The sequence below is a fragment of the Lottia gigantea genome, assembly GCF_000327385.1.
Source record: "Lottia gigantea unplaced genomic scaffold LOTGIsca_152, whole genome shotgun sequence".
NCBI lineage: Eukaryota > Metazoa > Mollusca > Gastropoda > Lottiidae > Lottia > Lottia gigantea.
Window position 1 is genome coordinate 446,859 of NW_008707828.1, and position 17,884 is coordinate 464,742.

General features: G+C 33.8%; 1 protein-coding gene across 1 annotated transcript in view; it reads right to left on the bottom strand.

The window, feature by feature from the left end:
- Positions 1-16,090, bottom strand: part of LOTGIDRAFT_173233 (hypothetical protein) — a gene marked incomplete at both ends in the record, with an annotated part of 90,802 nt that extends 74,712 nt beyond the window's left edge. Inside the window, 19 exons of the mRNA XM_009050694.1 lie at positions 98-251; positions 837-1,021; positions 1,594-1,768; positions 2,121-2,287; positions 3,311-3,391; positions 4,132-4,221; positions 4,361-4,444; positions 5,456-5,503; positions 6,165-6,275; positions 6,840-7,009; positions 7,275-7,421; positions 8,518-8,619; positions 9,800-9,873; positions 10,246-10,333; positions 11,737-11,889; positions 12,706-12,807; positions 13,355-13,442; positions 14,911-15,018; positions 15,963-16,090. Coding sequence (XP_009048942.1) covers positions 98-251; positions 837-1,021; positions 1,594-1,768; positions 2,121-2,287; positions 3,311-3,391; positions 4,132-4,221; positions 4,361-4,444; positions 5,456-5,503; positions 6,165-6,275; positions 6,840-7,009; positions 7,275-7,421; positions 8,518-8,619; positions 9,800-9,873; positions 10,246-10,333; positions 11,737-11,889; positions 12,706-12,807; positions 13,355-13,442; positions 14,911-15,018; positions 15,963-16,090 — 2,255 coding nt within the window. The remainder of the gene's footprint in view (positions 1-97; positions 252-836; positions 1,022-1,593; positions 1,769-2,120; positions 2,288-3,310; positions 3,392-4,131; positions 4,222-4,360; positions 4,445-5,455; positions 5,504-6,164; positions 6,276-6,839; positions 7,010-7,274; positions 7,422-8,517; positions 8,620-9,799; positions 9,874-10,245; positions 10,334-11,736; positions 11,890-12,705; positions 12,808-13,354; positions 13,443-14,910; positions 15,019-15,962) is intronic.
- Between the last annotated feature and the right edge of the window lie 1,794 nt (positions 16,091-17,884).

A 17,884-nucleotide genomic window follows, 5' to 3' on the forward strand; every position in this document is an offset into this window, starting at 1 on the left:
TGGGCAATGAGGGTCATTGCCTAATTGGTTTGATTTTATGATAAGTTCAGATAAAAATTTTAATAAAAAACGCACAAAAACCAAAAACGGTTCTTACTCAAGTTGCAGTTTTTCTTGAAGACTTGCTCGTATTATAGGTTCATACTGACCCATGAAGCCTTCTCCTTCCACTATCAATATCTCTTCACCATCCTTCAGTACTAGATCTGGTGTAGCCACTCCAAGCTCATCATCTAACTTATTGGGTGTAACTATGAAAAAATATCATTATATACATGTGTAACTTAACGGGACAGATGCAGGGTTGATTTGAATTTTGAATATATGTAAATAGTCTTCAGAAGTATTAGAAATGTACGAAAATCGCATAATTCCTTCAAAATTATCTCAAACTAGGAATTGCTTTTCCTATTTCTATAGATGTCTTTTCTATATATGGCAATGTCTCAAAGAAAGATGACTCTTCCTTTTTAAATTTAAAATACCGATTCTTGACACACATTGATTTGACGGTGAGCTGTGAACAATATTACTAATTGGCTTAGATAAAAAAATTCCTGTTTCTGATAAACAAAAAATGGTGCATCTGTCCCTTTAAACAAAATACTGGGGATAGTTTCGGAAAAGCTGAGGATGATTTTAGTGTTCCAGTCGTCTGATTTGTCAAACATGAAAATAAATCTTAAATCAAGCTTAATCTTAAATCAAAGTACTGTTAGGCTTACAATTTTTATATTATTTCAGTTAAAACTATTCTAAAACTGGCCCTAGTTTATTTAACTAGCTCTATTATTCAAGCAAGCTAGAAGTAACAGGCAAACAAGTAAAACCGATACCTTGTTTTGGTAAATCAGGTCCGACGTAACTACTGGATGTTTTATTGCTGACAGGACGAGCTGTTTCTCCTTTCTGGGAAGCTTTTTCAGATGTCGATGTTCTTGATGTATCTGGTTTCACTGAACCACCAAATGAGGTGACAGACGTTTTCTTACTCTCAATGTGTAACATGCTGAATAACAACCTAAAAAACAGCAAACCAAGTTAGTACGATATTGGTAGGGTTCTTTCCCACACTAATAAACAAAACTTGTACAACCAAGTAACAAAATTTGTACAACCAAGTAACAAAACAGGGTATAACCAAGTAACAACACAGGGTATAACCAAGTAACAACACATGTACAGTCACGTAATAAAACATGTACAACCAAGTAACAACACATGTACAACCAAATAACAACACATGTACAACCAAATAACAACACATGTACAACCAAATAACAACACATGTACAGTATACACAATTTGTGTTCAATGATTCCTCGATTGCAGAGCTCTGAACAGGTTCCGTCAGTTCCAATCTTGCCCTCAATTGAACAGTAGAGAAGCGGAATAAGTCGCATCTTAAATTGTACTATTTCTTTCTCTGCCATTTTGAATTCTGTCTACACCTACAATTTTTTTGGAGCACGTAGAACACATTTCTGAACTCTGTTCCAACTTGTTTTATTGAACGTCCACTTGATTCCATACATCAAGAGCGTGCAGAATTCACCGATCAAGCGAACCTCTAATGAACTAAGAATTTCTTACTTGGATTCAGACTGTGAAATATCAGCAGATTTACCGTCATCGGGAACATCTTGGTCTTGTTGACCTGAACCATCCATAGATTGAGCTTTAGCACACAGTACCACAGGAATCCCTTTTAAGGTTCTGCTTAACACTCTCTGAAATCTTTCTTTGGATGGTGATATTGTCAGACAATCTGGAATTCAGAAACGTAAAACACATAGCAGGACTTTGCAATTAATATAATCTTTCGAATCTATAATCACATCAGACAAAATTATTTTACAATTTAAAGGGACAGTTTTGCCATTTTGGGGGTTGAATTTAGTCTTGAATTTATGTAAATAGTCTTCAGAAGTACTAGAAATGTATGAAAATCGCAGAATTCCTTTAAAATACTTCAAACTAGGAGTTTTACTCATTATTTCTATAGATGTCTTTTTTATATATCACAGACTATCTTAAATTGATGAGTCGTCATTTTAACATTCAAAAGCATCTAGACACACATGGATATGAAGGCTCAAATTTCGACTAGTAGTACATACCATGTTTATTGAAGACTAGGTTGGTTTTAAAGAAACCATCTCGACTAGAATTAGATTCTGTTAAAGACAAGACATGGTGGACAAACTTGAGAACATGGTTTTTGGTAATATCGAACATATGTTCGATTATCATCATGTCCATCAGACGTACAAAATCTCCCAATTGTCTGAAACGAAACAAAAAAAAATCATTTTTATTCATTGTGTAACATTTACATTTTATTGTCACATGCTACAGTGAACCCATATAAAAATTTGCATTAATTTACCGATGAAATACAAATTTCCTTAATGATCACTGATGATAAAAATAATCGTGATGTATTGGCACAATTAATTCTTAGCCCCCTTTAATAACAAATGACACAGAATCCTTGTGTGTATAAGAAATTGTGTTATGTTTTTTTTTTTCCAAGTATGATTTTCACATCAAAATTGTAAAAATTTATTTCCAACTTTAAAAAATTGAGATTTTTTTCACAATTCCTTACTTCTAAACGTTCTCAAGTGCTAAATAGTGACAACATTGTTAGTAATTTTACAAATTTCTATTATTTTTTCTCTTTCCTTCTCTAATAAATACATCGTGATAATTATCACAATAAATTGTATGGTTGGATGAGTATTGTATAGTATATCAAATAGCAACTTCAAGAATCCTTGCAGCCCTTGTAGTAATGCCTTAATCAACTTATTAATTGACTGTCAGTGTTTTGTGGCTTGTGACTGGGGTGTTTACTGTTTGAAGTCGGGTAATTTCATTTTTATTCATTTGGATCATCACAGGTTTTGATTTTAGTCTAGAATATATGTAAACAGTCTTCAGAAGTACTAGAATGTTCGAACATTGCATATTTCCTTTAAAAATATCTCAAACTAGGAATTTCACTTTCTATTTCTATATATATATATGTCTTTTCTATATATGGAAGAGTCTCTAGAAATTATTGTAAACGTGGATAATTCTGGACAAACACGGATTTGAAGGCTCACTTTTGATGGTGAGCTGTGAATACTATAACTGATTTGGATTAGCTAAAAAATTCACGTTTCTGAGACTAAGATGAGATTCGTCAAACTGATGGAGGACCTGTCCCTTAAAAGTTAAAGACTAAAAAATATAATACCAGAGCAATATATTGATTTCTAAAGAAGATCTCGCTTTACATCAGTAAAATCTTACAACTTACCCAGTTTCTCTTCTAGCATTTTTCAAGTTGTCTTCTCTTAGTTCCTTTTTAACACGTTGAAGATGCATGGAATCCTTGGTGCTTAAAAATCAGAAATACTTTTCAACAAAGAATCAAAAATTTCGTTTTATAAGGATAAAAAACTTGTCCAACAAAATATATAAATTTTAGGAGAAAAAGTAAGCAAGAGTTATGTTCCACCAGAGGGCATTGCTAGAATTAATTGCATTATAGGTAATCAATGCACTTTGTAGATTGCCTCCATTTTTTCCATCAGTTTACCTAATTTAAAGTTGTTTAAGACCAATAAGAAATGGGGGCAATAAATTACATTTGTTTAAATATTCCTATAATTAAACTAAATTTTGTCCAAAGACAGCTTTTTGCCTTTTTTGATGCCTTGGACCAATGGTGATAATACCGTAGAATTTTTCAACCCGGTTTCCCCTTGTCAGTGATGTAGATAAGAGGGGCTGACAAGGAAAAAGTGTCTGGTTGTTCTTATGGGAGAATAAACCAAGGCCCTGTGTGCCACAGGCACACGAGGAGGCAAAAATCTCCAATCCGTTGTTTTCCACTATGTTTATAATCACGAACAGATCATGCAATTGAAAGGAAAATGAATCTGATTGGATGATGACGCTCAGTCTTGCAGATGATAAAATACAATCAGCGACAAATATCAAACTGGTTAGATATTATAAATCCTGTTGGCAACGTGATAATCTTGTTGTGGAAGAGTGTAAAAGCATTTACTCAAAATTCGGCGACAAAAATCACCGACCAAGACTGATCGTGTGCCGGCACTACAACTGACTTACAATAATGATTTCTTCTGTACTTGATCTTCACAATATCGTAATTTCTTAAAAGATTCTTCAGCTGTAAATTCTGCTACAGTTTTACAAAACCTATAAAAAGGATATGTATGTATCACCAGGCCCGTAGCTAGATGGGTGCCAGGGGGGGCCTGGTAAAATAGGTTAGTCGGAAAAACATCTGCCTCTATTCAAGAAAGCATTGGCCATGGAATTAGAAATTTGATCTTACTTGAAGAACCTTTCCAGTATTTTATCAGCTTGAATATTTTTATAGTTGACAGCATTTTCATATTCTCCTAAACTATATGTTTTACTGGAATAGAACAAAATAAGATGTTTTCACTGCTAAAATACACCTGATTTAGCTAATAAAGGTTGGTAATGGCAGTCAGTCTAATTAAAATTAGATCAAACTTTCGTTCCATGTTTGCATTAGCTTTCATTTTTAATATAGCCACTTCAGTTAGGGTCTAACCATAGCCCTCTTGAACTTTCGTCAAATTAACCGTTTGACCTAACTTGATGATGTCTGCTTTAACCAATCAAATTTCTACCCTCTCTAGCACTGGCATTTTGTGACACAGTGTTTATCAGGTTAGGTCCGAAGGTTTATTTGACGAATGTTCAAGAGCGCTGTCATTAGACCCTAACTAAAGTGGCTATATTAAAAATAAAAGCTAATGAAAAAAAAAGCAATAAGGGAAGTTTTCCAGAGCAGCAGGACTTTTTTTTTTTTTGATTTTAGATTGTAGTTTGTAAATAAAACATGCACAGACTATAGAACATAGGGACTAGCTTTATTGGCTAAACAATTCAGAGCTTTTCTATGTCAGCCCCTCTAACCTGCATCAGTGATAAGTTGATACCTTCAGATATCTCTTAGAATGGACATAAAAGTCTCAAATTTGATCAACAAAGTGTATATATTATCAGTAAGACTTACTAGGTACCATGACTAAAGAATAGAATCTCTATATAACACGATATATCCATTAAACTAAATAATTATTGAAAAACACTTCTTAGCATGTTTCAAAATTACTTAGTTTAATGGATTATTACTTAGTTTTATAGATTTATTAGATTATAGAGAGATTCTGTTGTATAGTTATGACACCAGGTAAATTCACTGATGAACAAAGACTCATTTTAATCAAGTTTAACAATTTGAATTTTTTGGTCATCATAAGAGGTAGTATAATTTTAAATAAATAAGGCACAATGTAATAATTACAGAGTAAAATTAAAAACTCTAAGCAAAACTTGAAATAATTTCAATTTGTTTTTATTTTAACAGTCTTTATAATGAAAGCACTTTACTTACTCTAGTTCAAACGGCAGGAAGTTGACCAACAATAATTCTTTTAACAATCTGTAAAAATAATCATATAGGAAAACCTTTGTATATCAAAACATCCAAATCCATATCCAAAAATTTAATGGGTTGAAATACCAGAAAAAGGTGTCACACTTAATTGCAAAGTTTTGGTCGCCGATTTTTGTCGCTGATTGGAATGTTGAGTAAAATCTCACGTGTGCCCATGCTTCCACAACAAGATTTATAATATTAAACAAGTTTGATATTTGTCGCAAAATGTTTTATTGTCTGCAAAACAGAGATTCATCATCCAATCAGATGCATTTTCCTTTCTTTTGCACGATCCACATGTGATTATCGACATAGTGGACAACAGCCGACTGGAAATTTGTTGTCTCCTTGTGTGCCCGCAGCCAGTCGGCAAAACTCATTAACAAGACTCTTGTCGGCACAAAAATGGCCAAAGACAGTTTATGTGCCAGCACCATTAGGAGTTCACAGGCAAACTGTACTTCCACTAATGCCCACAGCTAGAGGGGGGCCATGTGGGAGGTTGGCCAAGCCCACTCCTAAGAAAAATTTAGATGACTTAAATGACTTGTTTAGTTGCTATAGTTAAGCCCACCTTCAAACGCTGGGCTAGCTACAGACCTACTTCCACTATAGACATCAAAATTAATCAATTAGAGCACAAGAAGTTGAGAAAGACCCTTACCTTGATACTTGAAGCAAAGCAGCACCAAAAGCAGGAACGGCCTTGAGCAGACATTTTGACAATATTTCCTTCTTACGCAGAAAATTCAAAAATAATTTATTAGAACGCCATCTGAAATGAATTTAGAAGAAATTAGTTATTAACTAGGCATAATATGAAATTCAACTAAGGGACCGCTCGATTGGTCAGTTCTGCACATTTGGGATTTAGGGAATCAACAAGTTGGAACAGAGTGCAGAATGTGTTCCATGTGTGCTATAAAATTAGTAGGTGCTGACAGAATTCAAAATGGTGGATAAGGAATTAGATGGGATTATTTTGAATGTGACATATTTTGCTTCTGTACTGTTTGATTGAGGCCAGATTGGAACAGACGGAACCTGTTCAGAGCTCTCCAATCGAGCGCCGCCCTTGTGATCAAACAGTATTGGATTGTACACTAGTAATTACAGCCTATCGTAGCTCAATGGCTATGATTGGCTGTATTCACTAGTGCTCAATCAAATCAAATCGCTACGTTTACAAACATCTGTGATACAATAAAGGTGGTAATTGCAGTCAAGGTATGGAATGAAATGAATGAAGGTTTACTTTTTACTTTCTGCTAGCAGTCAAGGTATAAGACACATGTCGTGAACTGAATTGAATTGTGTTTTTTTAAATTTTGATTCTTACCTTTTAAATGACTTCAACACAAGATAGTTTTTAAAGAAAGGTATGGTGGAAACTGCTGTCCATAAAACAGCCTCTTTCTGCCATTCACCCAGTGTCATGCTCTCACTGTCTTGATTGGGGTAAACATGTAAAACGCCAAACGTACAAAATACATAATGTTCACTTTCTGCCTAAAAATATACGTATGGTTTGAATTATTGCTGCAATTAAAGGGACAGATTCGCCATTTCCGAGGGTTGATTTGAGTCTTGAATATATGTAAATAGTTTTCAGAAGTACTAGAAATGCAAGAAAATCACATAATTCCTTCACAAATATCTCAAACTAGGAATTTCTTTTTCTATATCTTTTCTATATATGGCAGTGTCTCGAAAAATGACGAGCGGTCAGTTAACATTCAATTGTGGATAATTCTGGACATACATGGATAGTTACCTTATTTTGAGGACATGAGATAAGTTCATAGGGTCTGTAATATCGTGACGGTGCCAAATTAAAATAAATTGACTCTATCTTCCCGATATGGTGACATTTAGCAAAATATATCACAGCCTCTCTTCCAGTCATTACTGGTATCTCTTCCTTTAATGGAAATATAACGATCATTTAAAGGGAATGTTAAGACTTTTTATGTGTATCAGGGACGCTGATAGAATCAATTTACACATTAGACGTCTGTGGTTCCTTCAATTCCATTTTTGTCTTGCAGACAATAAAACAATAAAACTGGTTTGATATTATTAATCCTGTTGGCAATGCAATATTCTTGTTGTGAAAGCTTGTTTGAGATTTCACTCAAGATTTGCATTGGTGACAAAAATCAGCAACAAAGACTGTAAATGTGCCTGCAGCATTAGTTTTTAAGATATAGCCATCCCTCGCTTAGTTATACTGGCAGCTGTCAGAAATGATAAAACAGTCTTTAAAAAAGCCGTTCATCGAAAGATCTTCAAATTCGAACTTGACCAAGATCTCATCAGTATAAATGAATCACACCAAATTTCATTAAAATCAGTTGAAAACTGTAGTCTCTATTGTGTTCACAAACAAATTTTGACGCGTGTTTCCTAAGTCAAGGGCAATAACTCAAAAACCGTTCATCGAAGGATCGTCAATTTCAAACTTGAACAAGATCTCATAAATATCAATGATCACATCAAATTTAATTAAAATCAGTTAAAAAGTGTAGTCTCTAGTGTGTTCACAAGAAATGTTGACAGACCAACGGACAGGGACAAGGGCGACGGCAATATACATCCACATTAAAAAAATAATATATAAAAATAATTGAAAGAAAAAACATATCAGACCATACCTGAGCAGTGGCAGCAATATTGGGGTTACAGGGGAGGCACTTGCACTGCCAATTGTACCAACACTTAATTTTCAACAAATCTAAATGTCTACCTTTTTTCTCCAAAATATGTGTCAGAATGCATAAAATCAATTCATTTTTTCTAAAATTTTCTTGAGAGAACCCTCTAGGACACTCTATGAGAGGCTTGCGACTATAACACCTCCACAGAGTAGCCAAAATTTGAATTCAGCCTCGACAGTTGTCCCCACCATTGAATCAGTCTGCCCACATTTGTATCCCCAGTCTTGGTAGGCTGGCGCCCCTACTGTGCCCGAGAACAGTTCTACTATTTACTGAGTACAATTGGACTATATTTCTTACCTGACTTGTTTTAATGGATTTGGCAATGACAGCTTTCAGCTTCTCTGGTGTTAATCTAACTTGAATACTACTAGTTCTTCTAGACAGTTTCTTATCTCCAGGCTGTGATTGAATAAAAATTACAATGGTTTTATAATACTACAAGTAACCATTCCAGAGAATTCTGATGTGGGGAAATATTCAAGATTTATGGCATAAAAAGGTCATTTAAATACTTAAAGATGGGTTTCCTTATTTGGTGTCGGATTAAGCAAACAGTTTGATTAATTGGTGTCTCTATTGAATTATCATTTATCACTATATCATTATGTTCTTATTGCATATAATTAAGAGTTTTAACCAATCATAAATGTTCATGTATGTACAGTCTGGATAAGCAAAAAAAGACTTTTTGACCTTTCTTTATTGGTCACTCATTGGAATTCTGCTGGTAATTCTCTTCTAATTTAGCTAATTATGAATTATGGACATGTGAGACAAACTGGTATTTTTCCAAGTCATTAGAACATCTCTACTTTCTATTCATATAAGTATTAGTATTTTCATTTTCATAACTGAAAATAAGGGAACCCATCTTTAAGAAGTTTTAAAATATCAAGTTAGATCTGCATCAAAGAGAATAAAGTAAAATTAAAGGAAAATTTCTAGACCCTTTACAAATGACTGTGACCATTGTGATCTTATGACAATTAAAATGTACTTGGTCGTCAGCAAACATGAAAAAAATGCGAGAAAAAGTCTCTTAAATTACAAATTCTACAACAATTGCTATCAACCTGCGACATATGCAACCATATTGAGTTCCAAAGGAAGGTTACTAATAAGATATATGGGATTGGTGCGATTAATTTTTACGACACTTGTCTACAGACATTTTGAATTCCCTGGCGAACGGAATCGCTGCCTTCACGCTTATACCATGATTTGAGTGACCTTCACATACTAAATTTTCGGTCGCAATGGCAGCTCTGTAAGGACGTCTTTACGGTGTGATGGGTCTATTAGACATTGTGAAGTTTAATTGCAATATTGAACATGAAAGTAGTCCACTCAAACTATGAAACATACTTGACTATTCCAAAGTTAACAATTCCCTGAATAAGCCAAATTCATCAAAAATAATAAATGAAAATACAGTGTACTCTGTGATATCCGAAATCTGAGTATTGCGACATTCTGCATAATCTGACATATTTTTGGGGTCCCCATATAGATAAGCATACTAATTACTGAATAATAATAAACTCTGATTAATTGAAGAATAAAAGTCACAAACTCTGACCTCTTCTGGTATTGGTATATCTGTATTCAGAGCTAAAGCTGTTGTTCCTAAACTGTGTTTCCATATTGACTCTCCTGTAATGAAAACAACATAAATTTTAATAGAAAATGCCCTGCAGTTATTGAAACATAATAAGTTGTATTCATGCCTTGTTCTGAACACATCGAATGCAAAGCTCATAATGCAAATTACCTTATTCATTGAAAAGATGGCACTTCATACGAAGGAATAGACTTTATGACATCACTTAACACCTGCAATAAAATGGGCTTAAAACTGACCTTTCTCAGAAATATATTTGACACTAAAAAATAAGGAAACCCATCTTTAAATAGTTTAATCAATTCCAATTTTAATGATGTAAAATATGATTAGTTTTGAGTTTGTCGGATTGGAGAAAGGCGATAAAGACGATGGCCATTAATCTCATTTAGGGAAATACTTACGTGCTGCCATCTCGAACGCAACATTACCAATAGATTTACCCAAGTCTCGAATTGTTAAAGATTGGCGGGACAACATTTCTTCATCACTCTAAGATAAACATAAAAACAAAATTTAGTATATCTCAAGATTGTGTAGAATGAACAAACAGTTTTTCCAATGGCCAGGACAAAGAAACAAGTGGTTGTCTAGCAAGATACGCCCACATTCCTGATACATTTTCAGTATATCAAGGGCAGTCACCTATCTGTATCAAATCATACCAAAAATCTAATTTGTGCAAGATATTGTTGATTTAAACCTCTATCGCCAACAAATTTTGATGCATTTTTAGTTAAGGGCAACAATTCAAATTCCGATGATCGAAAAATTGTCAAATTCAATCTTGACTAAGATCTCATCATTATAAATAATTATACCAAATTTGTGTTCACAAACAAATTTTGACGCGTTTTTCATAAATTAAGGGCAATAACTACAAAAAAGTTCATTGAAAGATCGTCAACTTCTAACTTGTCTAAGATCTCATCAATATAAATGTTCACACCAAATTTCAATCAAATCAGATAAAAGCTCTTGTCTCAATTGCGTTCACAAGCCAATTGTGGAAGGACGGAAGGACAGACAACAATATACGACCACATTATAATGTGGACGTATAAAAAGATCTTGTTTGAAGAAGAGCAGTGCAGCTGATACCAACCCTCAATTAGATATATTGAATTCTTCAGTATAGGGGACTATTTCAGTGTTCTCAACTCGAACAATCTGGTACCTTGATTCACAGACTTAGGAGGCGAACACTCATGGGAGTAATCTTCTAAGCAACTAATGTTTGTAATAATTAAAGGAACAGATGCGCCATTTTTGGAGATGATATGAGTCTTGAAAATATGTAAATAGTCTTCAAAAGTACTAGAAAATATCTCAAACTAGGAATTTTACCCACAATTTCTATGGATCGCACAGTATCTTAAGATGACAGCTCATCTTTTTCTCAACATTCAAATGCAGATAATTCTGGACACACATAGATTTGAGGGCTGATTGATCAAAAAGAATGGCGCATCTGTCCCTTTAAAACTTGTTTAGAGCACAGGTTCAAATAATCTACAGAAGTACTAGAAATATAGGAAAATCGCATAATTCCTTTAAAAATATCTCAAACTAGGAATTTCACTTTCTATTTCTATATAATTATGTCTTTTCTATATATGGCAGAGTCTCAAGAAAAGACGACTCGTCTTTTTAACACAGATAATTCTAGACACACATGGATTTAGAGACTAAAATTTCGATGGTGAGCTGTAAACATAATACTGATTATAAAAACAAAAATTTCTGTGTATCTGATTGGTCAAATGGATGGCGAGCCTGTTCCTTTAAAAGCCATGAGCTGGTGAAAATCAATTTTTGTAAATTGTTGTGAAGTTGTAAATCATTCATCATAGGCTCAAAGTTCAGGATCAGGGAAAAAAGTACATTCTACTTACAGCTATATGTGTAGAATAAGGGTTGGTGCCATCTGGAAGACAGTTCCTGGGAGTCTGAGATTTTCTTGGAGAGACAGGAGTTTGTTTTATCATCGGTGGATTACAATAATTTTTCACTGGGTGAGGTCCTTTAATTCTTAAAGCTTGCATCTCCTAAAAATTGTAAACAAAATTTTCAATTTGATATATTAGGATCTAATATAAGGTGTTATATATCAGTAAGCTTATATAAAATGAGATCATTATTGTTCTTTGACAAGCCTTTAGACAAGATATCAATCTTATAAAAATGATGTTTAAAAGTGTCCATTATAGAGAATCGGGTGATATAAAAACACTTTAAAGTTACAGTGTTATTTCAAATGAGTGGGGGAAACTTCAGCCCACATGAACACTTGAATAATTAAACCAAGTACTAACAATCCGAACCGTAAAATGAAACCCGAAATACAAACCACATTTTGGCGAAACATTAGTAGCAGCTAATGAACTTTTCATATGAGGAAGTATATCAATTATAAGTGAGTAAGTATTTCATAATGAAAAGTGGTTTCAGGGCAGCTATTGAACAATTCACATGAGGAAGTACATTTATCATAAGTGAGTAAGTAATTCAAAAAGAAAAGTGTCTAGAAGAGAAAGCATAACCTGCTTTACTCTACTTTGAATCCATTTTGATTATTACATTATGTTATTATCATTTATGTTAAAATTATATCATGTTATCAAGGTGTTAAGTTAAAATTATATTATGTTATCATGGTATTATGTTAAAATCATATGCTGTTATCATGGTATTATATTAAAATTATATTATGTTATCATCATGGTATTATGTTAAATTTATATTATGTTATCATCATGGTATTATGTTATCATCATGGTATAATGTTAAAACTGTATTATGTTATCATTTGCGTATTATGTTAAAATTATATCATGTTATCATAGTATTATAGGGTTACGTACCTCAGGGAAGACCTTAGCTAAACAGTCAACAATGGGCAAATCAAACAATCGTTCACGATGAATTTCAAAATGACTGTGTATTCTCTCTAGGTAATGGTTGAACTGAAAAAAAAATATTGAAATGTAGTTTTAAAGGGACAGATGCTCTATTTTTTTGACCAATCGTACCTTAGTCTCAGAGACAGGAATTTCTTATCTAAGCTAAACAGTAATAGTATTCACAGCTCACAGCAGAATTATCTGCGATTAAACTTGAGACACTGTCATCTATAGAAAAGACATCTGAAGAAATAGGAAAAGAAATTCCTAGTTTGAGATATTATGCGATTTTCGTACATTTCCAGTACTTCTGAAAACTATTTATATATATTCAAGACTCGAATCAACCCCCCAAAATGGCACATCTGTCCCTTTAAATCAATTAAATTTTAAGGAAACCTCAAGGCTAATGCAATAAATAACGAAATAAATTCAATTTACCACCATTTTAGTTACAGACTATAATGAAATGAAGTCAATTTACCTCTGCCTTGGTTGAATAATAATGAAATAAATTTAATTCATCTCTGCATTCAGAACATAATAATGAAATAAATTCAATATACCCATTATTTTAGTTATATACTATAATGAAATGAAGTCAATTTACCTCTGCCTTGGTTAAATAATAATGAAATAAATTCTGATATGGTTCCAATAGCTCTAATATTTCTTGTAGATATAACCAAGTTGAACGGCTAGAATAAAAGGAAAAAGAAATTAACGTCTGAATTCTTAATAAAATGGAGTTACTATATTGAGTAAATATTATGTTGTCTATGGTAATACTCTTTCCTTTCCTCCCCTGGTGTGTTTTTCTTTAATTGCAGACAAATTGTAAGTTGAATTTTCATTTCTTAAATTACTACAGAGCTTAAAGATGGGTTCCCTTATTTTCAAAATGAAAATGAAAATGCTAATACTTATATGAATAGAAATTAAAGGTGTTCTAATGACTTGGGAAAAATACCAGTTTGTCTCACATGTCCATAATTAATTCATAATTAGCTAAATTAGAAGAGAATTACCAGCAGAATTCAAATGAGTGACCAATCAAGAAAGGGCAATACATGTACATTTAAGATTGGTTAATGATATGATTAAGAATACATGATAATTCATTAGAAACACCAATTAATCAAATAGTGTGCTTAATTTGACACTAAAAAATAAGGAAACCCATCTTTAATGAGATATATTAGCAATAACTACATGTGATTGCTAATGATGTCCTGGAAAAGAAAAATTCCTACAAAACTACAGTAAATTTTCATTGAATTACCAGAGAACCTGATTTAGATTTTAATAGAAAACTTTAGTTTCATTTTTTTTCTATTAGCTTTTATTTTTAAAGTAGCCACTTCAGTTAAGGCACCCACACACGAAGAGAAAATGGCACGGTCCCAATTACACTTGACTAGTAGCGCTTCGTGTGCGGGTAATTTTTAGTATGCATTTATCGTGTCGAAAATATCTATCGTGTTTAATATTTTTGACCACTCGTGGCCAATGGCACACCGTGTGCGGGTAACTGTGCGCGACTTCCTCAGACGACGAACACAACGGGCATGCTTTATTGGTATTCAAAGATGGCGTCGCCCAGTGAAGTAGTAACAGAAGCAATCCTTGAGGATAAATTTGTTGAATTATTTCTTGCGACTAGCTGCAGACAGTCTGTGACGTCTACGAAGTAATACTAACAACAATAACAACTGCATTCCCTCATCTTCGTCATCTCTTGAACTATCACTGTAGTAGTCTGCCATTTTGATTGATAATGTGATAGGCTGACGTCAGATATAATTGAGTAGTGTAGTGAGAAAGTAGAGCGCCATTGGCGAATGCCAAATTCTCACCGTGTGCGGGAGACTTTAGGCTCTAACAACTGCCATTTTGGACGTTCGACAAATTAACCTTTTGACCAAAAATTTTGACCTGACAAATTTCCAGCACTTGAGAGGTTAGTAATTTGATTGGTTAAAGCAGACCTCACTGAATTGGGTCAATAGGTTAAAATGTCAGACGTTCAAGAGGGCTGTCGTTAGACACTAACCGGAGTTGCCATTGAAAATAAAAGCTAATAAAAAACGGAAAGAACCAAAGTTCTAATTATAATTAGACTGATTTTAATTCTGACAAGGAAAGAGAATTGAAATCCGGACTAACCTATCTTGTTGTAAAGCAGTAATAAAAATGGCTATTAATTCAGTTTTTAATTTTTTTACATCTTCTTCATCAACATTTTCTATACCTTCCTTGATATTATCTTCGATTCTAAAACAAACAAACAAATAAATAAACAAACAAATAAATAAACAATATTCATTAAAAACTCATTCATGCAGTTCTCAAACTTCATTTTACAATGAAAACCAGTGCTGTTGAATTGGCTCTATATATCGGACATGACAGACGGGGAAGCTCAAATGACCGACAGTCAATATCCTCTATCGGACATGAAGTATAGGTTAGCCATTTCATGTCAGTCAATGTCTATGACTGTAGACCAAAACATCTGCCTCTATTCCAGCCTCTGATAGCTATTTAGGCAGTTGTCAGCTGGTGTAGAGACAGAAAAAATAAACCCAGTTTTGTGGAGATTTCTAGCAACTCGTAGGTGCAAGGGTTGTAAACCTACTTATCAAAATCCGGTAAACCAAACCCAGGTATATTTGGAAAGATGAATATTTTAGTAGTTCAGTCATACTAATACCATCATAATCTCCCTACATCATCAAGTCTGCGGTTCCATCAAAGTTTTTTCTTATGAAATAGATCTGTCATCTGCCAGTTAAAACTAAGTGCACAGACATAAGTACGAGGGTCACAGATTCACGTGATACTAACAATACAAAGTATTAGTGTTGCCAAAGTTATCAAATACAAAGTTTTAGTGGAATTGCAGGAACCTGAGATGTCTGATTGAAATTTGCCAATAGGAATGGTACAAATTGATGCTATCATTGTGTCTGATGCACATAAAAAGTTTAAAAACCTCTTTACAATCCCTTTAAAGCAGTTTGAAAGGCGGAACTTTCCCAGTACTTAGTGGCGAAATTGAAGGGGACATAATTCATTCGAGTAGTTGTACTCGCTTTGCATAATCATTGATGTGCATGTAAATAAAAGCTAATATGAAAATCGAAATGAAAGTTGGGTCGAATTTTATTTTGACTGTAAAACTTTTGCAATGGTGATTTCAAAAATATGGTACCAACCTTTTCCTGACTTCTGAAGCCCATCTTGAAGCCCTCTCTCTAGGTGTATCAACTCTTGGTGTGTTCTGAATTGATACTAGACTGTTCCTGCTCTCAGTTAAAACTGGAAGTTGAGGTGTTGTTGCCATTTTTGAGAATTCTAGAAAATCAAAATAAAGGATTCAGGTGTAAGCTTATTATAATTTATTGGAAAATATTAGACAATTTCGTCACTATTTAGCACTTGAGAACGTTTAGAAGTAAGGAATTGTGAAAAAAATCTCAATTTTTAAAGTTAGAAATTTTTTTCGCAAATTTTGATGTGAAAATCATACTTGGAAAAAAAAAACATAACACAATTTCTTATACACACAAGGATTCTGTGTCATTTGTTATTAAAGGGGGCTGTGTTCAATTAATCATGCCGATTACTCATGCATCTTCCTGACTTTGGTTACAATTTATATTGCAGAGTGTCTGCATCAAATACATACTCGCTACTTTGATAGACCACAACATCTATCTCTATTCCAGCCTCTGATAGCTATTTGGACAGATGTCAGCTGGTGTAGAGACAGAAAAAATAGGCCCTATTAAATGGGTCATTCCGCATCTCTGCAGGTGCAGGGTTTTTAAATTTATTTAGATACCGGTACCTCGGACCTGCAAAATCCAGGTATATTTGGAAAGATGAATATTTTTGTACTTCAGTCATACCATCATTTTCTCCCTACACCATTTATGTCATGTCTCAATCAAAGTTTTTTTTGGCGAAACTGATCTAGCATTGGCCATTTAAAACTGCTTGCGCAGCCAAAAGTTAAAAGGACACAGAGTCACGTTTTTATACTAACAAAACGAAAGTTATGGTGATGCCCAACACTAATTTACAGTCATCTAAAAAGGTAATTCAATATTATGTTAGGCTGGAATAGTGGCAGATGTTTCGGACAAGCGACTGTCTGTCAAAGATAGAGAGTTGGTTTGTCGTCTGCTAGGCGATTAGATGCCGTTGGTTCGACTCCTCCTCAAGGTAAGAAAAATTCTGATGCCTGTGGCTGTGCTGTGACTCCCTAACACCTAACTAAAGAAGAGCCTAGACCTAAAGGCAGTTGGAAAAACAAATAAATAGGCCTAATTTAAATTTTGGAAAAAAAAAAATTTCAATCATCATTGTCAACTTAATTCAAATCTCCCTCAAAGTTCAAGTTTTCTCTTTGATAGGCCTTACTTTGTTGGTTATTAGATCGTGGGCCTTTATATTCATTAATAGTTGTTCTGTACGAAAGTTGAGTTGACAGTCTAGTATAACAACAAAGGTTAATGGTAAATTGTCTAAAAATGTCGGGCTCCAAAATACAATGATCAACAATAATTCCATATGTGACATTTGTCTTGATTCAACGATGTTTATGTCAAAATTATTTTTCTCATAAATCTAAACCGTTTTTACCTGATTTAACCTAGCAAATTAGCATGGCCGTCATTTGAAAAAGTTGTTATCGTTGTCAGGACGCCATTTTGTTGAGCCCAAACAAAACAGTCTCGCAGCTTGACCAAGATTTCACTACATCGTTTCATTGGTTGAAATTATCCTAAACTTTCCAGACCACAACTAAAACATATTTATTACCTTCAGTTCACTTTTGAGTTAGGGCTTCGTCCCTAATTTTTTGGCCAAAAAATTGGCCGGCCACTGAAGTAATGACAAAGTGTCAATTGTAACTTTTAGAGATGCAACCTAAATGAGGCCCATAGCTGGAGGTGAGCAAGGGGATGAGATGCCCCGCTGAAAAAATGGGTTGTCCGCCTGACAAAATTCTGACAACCGACCAACACCATTACTGCAACTAAACACCATACACCTTGCCCCTCCGGATAAATTATTTGCCCCTTGCAACAATTCACTATAATTATACATATAAGACAATTTTATCATTATT